Raw genomic sequence first — 5,000 nt, forward strand, 5'->3', positions numbered from 1 at the left:
CAGGTGTGAGCAGACTGCTGAAGTTAAAGAAGGATCTAAAGAACAGATCAGTTCAATCTCAGAGCGTCTGGTGAAGGATCGGAGGATGCCACGAGCGTTTCTGGTCAAGAGGAAACAGGCCGCGGGTGCCGGATGGCAGTGGAAAGAACCGGACTCCTGCATCAGTGCCACGTCAGGTACCAGATCTACATTATGATGTCATAATAAAGACATTCATGATATCTGAAAATACTCTGACGAGTGTAACATGAGTGTTACAGTATATTTAATGAGATAAAGATACTTTGTTACAGTTCTTTTATTGTTAGTGTTGCAAGATTTCATGCGTGTCGTCCGCAGCACTCTCAGCGTTGAATACTTTATCACTGTGTCCTTCACACATATGACTTTTTCTGTTTACTTTATTTAATTACACTTTATGAATTCATCTTTGGTTGGTAATCTCGCACTGATCAAATACAGATAAGCATAAGATTGCAATTTTACAACAAATTTCCATCAAACTGAATTGAGTCATTTTAAACAAAATATCTATTGTAAGTTTTTTATTATATTTCTGTTGAAGATAAAAATTAATTCAATTTGATGGAAATTTGTAATGAAATTGAAGTGAGTGTGTGTTTATGCATATCCATGAGAGAAAATTCACACATGAGATTTCAACTGTTTCTCCAAGACAGATATGAGATTAAATGGAGACTCTGGGGATCAAACCAGCAACCTTCTGATTACCAGTTATGTGCTTTAGCCGACTACGCCACTCCATTTGAAAACCCTTAAAATTGGAATATATTAATTACACAAAACTGGTGGTCTGTTAATCTCAGCGAGTATTCCACACCTGGAGTCGTGAGTTTGAATTCAGGGTGTGCTGAGTGACTCCAGTCAGGTCTCCTTAGCAACTAAATTGGCCTGGTTGCTAGGGAGGGTAGAGTCACATGGGGTAACCAAATTGGGCCGGTTGCTAGGGAGGGTAGAGTCACATGGGGTAACCAAATTGGCCCGGTTGCTAGGGAGTGTAGAGTCACATGGGATAACCAAATTGGCCCGGTTGCTAGGGAGGGTAGAGTCACATGGGGTAACCAAATTGTCCAGGTTGCTAGGGAGGGTAGAGTCACATGGGGTAACCAAATTGGCCCGGTTGCTAGGGAGGGTACAGTCACATGGTGTAACCAAATTGGCCCGGTTCCTAGGGAGGGTAGAGTCACATGGGGTAACCAAATTGTCCAGGTTGCTAGGGAGGGTAGAGTAACATGGGGTAACCAAATTGTCCAGGTTGCTAGGGAGGGTAGAGTCACATGGGGTAACCAAATTGGCCCGGTTCCTAGGGAGGGTAGAGTCACATGGGGTAACCAAATTGGGCCGGTTGCTAGGGAGGGTAGAGTCACATGGGGTAACCAAATTGGCTCGGTTGCTAGGGAGGGTAGAGTCACATGGGATAACCAAATTGGCCCGGTTGCTAGGGAGGGTAGAGTCACATGGGGTAACCAAATTGTCCAGGTTGCTAGGGAGGGTAGAGTCACATGGGGTAACCAAATTGGCCCGGTTGCTAGGGAGGGTAGAGTCACATGGGGTAACCAAATTGTCCAGGTTGCTAGGGAGGGTAGAGTCACATGGGGTAACCAAATTGTCCAGGTTGCTAGGGAGGGTAGAGTCACATGGGGTAACCAAATTGGCCCGGTTGCTAGGGAGGGTAGAGTCACATGGGGTAACCAAATTGTCCAGGTTGCTAGGGAGGGTAGAGTCACATGGGGTAACCAAATTGTCCAGGTTGCTAGGGAGGGTAGAGTCACATGGGGTAACCAAATTGTCCAGGTTGCTAGGGAGGGTAGAGTCACATGGGGTAACCAAATTGGCCGGGTTGCTAGGGAGGGTAGAGTCACATGGGGTAACCAAATTGTCCCGGTTGCTAGGGAGGGTAGAGTCACATGGGGTAACCAAATTGGCCCGGTTGCTAGGGAGGGTAGAGTCACATGGGGTAACCAAATTGTCCAGGTTGCTAGGGAGGGTAGAGTCACATGGGGTAACCAAATTGTCCCGGTTGCTAGGGAGGGTAGAGTCACATGGGGTAACCAAATTGGCCCGGTTGCTAGGGAGGGTAGAGTCACATGGGGTAACCAAATTGGCCTGGTTGCTAGGGAGGGTAGAGTCACATGGGGTAACCAAATTGGCCCGGTTGCTAGGGAGGGTAGAGTCACATGGGGTAACCAAATTGGCCCGGTTGCTAGGGAGGGTAGAGTCACATGGGGTAACCTCCTCGTGGTCACTATAATGTGGTTCTCGCTCTCGGTGGGGCGTGTGGTGAGATGTGCGTGGATGCCGCGGAGAATAGCGTGAAGCCTCCACACGTGCTACGTCTCCACGGTAACGCGCGCAACAAGTCACGTGATAAGATGCCCGGATTGACGGTCTCAGACGTGGAGGTAACTGAGATTCGTCCTCCGCCACCCGGATTGAGGCGAGTCACTACGCCACCACGAGGACTTGGAGCACATTGGGAATTGGGCGTTACACATTGGGGAGAAAATAAATAAATAAATAAATAAATGACACAAAATGCACAAAAAATAACAATAAATAAGCAAAAAATTTAAAATGAATTACCAATAAATAACTACATACAATAGACAATAAATTACTCAAAATAACAATAAATAACTCTAAATAATAAATAATAAAATTGACCTTGCTCTGCAGGGGCCCCTGGTGGCTCAGGGGCCCTAAATGGCCACTTTAACCGCTCAAAGCTAGAAACGGCCCTGATCATGAGCCAAAGACACCAGCAATCTTACACGTGTCTGTAGTTTCACAAGAGATCTCAACAATTCTGCAATTAAAAGACATTTTTGTACTTTATTTGAGAATTCAGTAACACTTTACAATCAGGTTCTATAGGTTAGCATTAATAAACCAATGATCAGTGACATTTTACAGCTTCAACTTAATGTCAGTTCAATCAAATACTGTTATGCTTGTTCAGATGGCATTAATGTCATCATATACAACTTTGAATTGCATTATTATATGTAGAAGTAAATGCTGTACAAGTATAGTTAATTGTTACTTCACTAATATAGTTAACCAGTGATTACCAATAAAACCTTATTGCAAAGTGTTGCTTTGAAACAGCAACATTGGAGCAATGCATTTTTCTCTGTGATATACTGTCTTGACATGTTCTATTTAATGCAACCTCACGTCAGTGAAGCATGATGTGTGTGTGTGTGTGTGTGTGTGTGTGTGTGTGTGTGTGTGTGTGTGTTCATCAGCTGTACAGACACACAGTGACGCTGATCTAGAGTCAGTTCCCGACACCACTCTTCAGTCTGTTCATAAACGCACACCTGCTCTGGAGTCAGTCCGTGTTTCTCGTACTGTTGATTATGGGATGGAGAGAGCTCAACCTCAGCAGGCGCCTCAGAGTTCTCTTCCTCCTCCTCGTCCTCCTTCTGCTTTAACATCAGCACCACAGAATAAGGTGACAACAACTTCACTTCTGTATTAATACAGCAGACCAGCAGAGTCATTTACATAAGACAATATGAAAGCAAGTGTGATCTAGTGTGACTAGCTCTATTCCCTGATATCCCTCTACATCACCCAGACGTCTATATGATGTGTGTGTTAACATCTGGAGGACCTTTTTACATTTTGACCTTGTTTGCCCATCTGCAATACATCTATAAGACGTACGTCAATAGTCATATCTCGTATGTCAATAAGACATTCAGCAGATGTTGTGATGCGTTCCAGATGCAAACATCAGACGTCTCAGAGATGTTCGTGTACTATCTGGGTTGTTTCAACATCTTATACGTTTATACTTAAGTAAACTCATCTCTCTGTCTCTGGTTCAGGGGTGCGAATCGGCCGCTGTCTCCGAGTTTCTGTGTTCTGTATGTCATAAAGTGTTTCCTCTGCAGCGCATGTTGACGCGTCACCTCAAGTGTCACAGTCTGATAAAGAGGCACCCGTGCAGATACTGCGGGAAAGGCTTCAACGACACCTTTGATCTGAAGAGACACATGAGGACTCACACAGGTGACAGTCACATCTCAAATAAACAAGCACAAGCTACATATATGAGAACATGAGCACTGTTATTCACTGTCTCTAAATCTAGTGAGCTGCCCAAAACACTTCAGTGGTACCAGTGACGGAATCAGACAAGGTCCTTTCATTCTGAATGATTACCATATACACGTAGCATGACATGGACACTACCAGTCAGCTTCATACCACATTGAGAGCCCTGTATCTCTGGCATTTAACCATATAGGGTCTTCAAAATTAAGATACAAAAAGCTAAGTTTATTCTAAACCAGAATGTAAAAGGATGTTGAGATATCTCGAACACTTCTGGAGTTATAGGCGCTCCAACTTTGGAAAAACGACACAAGAATTAGCTTTTTCCCATTTTTGGACTCACACCATTGGCATATAGAGCATCAAGAGTTGCTGAACTCGACTGATATTGGTAATAGATCTTCCAATCTCTGTGTAAAAATAAAATAATGATGCTGACACCATTATAAAGTTATTTTTTTGACCTGTAGTTTTGCTCCAAACTCATACGCGAAAATCGCCACTTGGACCCCATCTGCAAAATAATGGATTACTCAGTAAATATTCATCTTTTGCATGTACTATTTTGGCTTTCATCATCATTTATGTTTATCTTCCTTCAGGAAAAGTATGAACAAATCAACATTTTCAGTTTTTGGTTGATTTGACATCTAGTATGCAGCTCACGAGGCTTTGAGACAGTCCATATCTGCGGCTCTAATGAAGCGTTATAAGCGCACTTTATACTGTCAATAACAGCCGGTGTCATGTGCAGGTATCCGCCCGTACCGGTGTGAGCTGTGTGAGAAAGCGTTCACCCAGCGCTGCTCTCTGGAGTCGCACCTGCGGAAGATCCACGGTGTCCGGCAGCAGTACGCGTACCGTCAGCGCCGCTCCAAGATCTTCGTGTGTGAGGACTGCGGCTTCACCTCCAA

General features: G+C 44.3%; 1 protein-coding gene across 2 annotated transcripts in view; it reads left to right on the plus strand.

Moving 5' to 3' along the window:
• Positions 1–5,000, plus strand: part of zgc:171929 (uncharacterized protein LOC100124596 homolog) — a 6,097-nt gene that overhangs the window by 4 nt on the left and 1,093 nt on the right. The window contains exons 1-4 of one of the 2 annotated variants that reach the window (XM_052116908.1): positions 1–176; positions 3,270–3,478; positions 3,858–4,041; positions 4,841–5,000. The exon at positions 1–176 is cut by the window's left edge and continues 4 nt beyond it; the exon at positions 4,841–5,000 is cut by the window's right edge and continues 1,093 nt beyond it. In XM_052116908.1, the coding sequence (XP_051972868.1) occupies positions 86–176; positions 3,270–3,478; positions 3,858–4,041; positions 4,841–5,000 (644 nt within the window). In that variant the 5' untranslated portion in view covers positions 1–85. The remainder of the gene's footprint in view (positions 177–3,269; positions 3,479–3,857; positions 4,042–4,840) is intronic. The other variant, XM_052116909.1, reaches the window with a different exon arrangement.

Source organism: Xyrauchen texanus, chromosome 44 (assembly GCF_025860055.1).
Source record: "Xyrauchen texanus isolate HMW12.3.18 chromosome 44, RBS_HiC_50CHRs, whole genome shotgun sequence".
Taxonomy (NCBI): Eukaryota; Metazoa; Chordata; class Actinopteri; order Cypriniformes; family Catostomidae; genus Xyrauchen; species Xyrauchen texanus.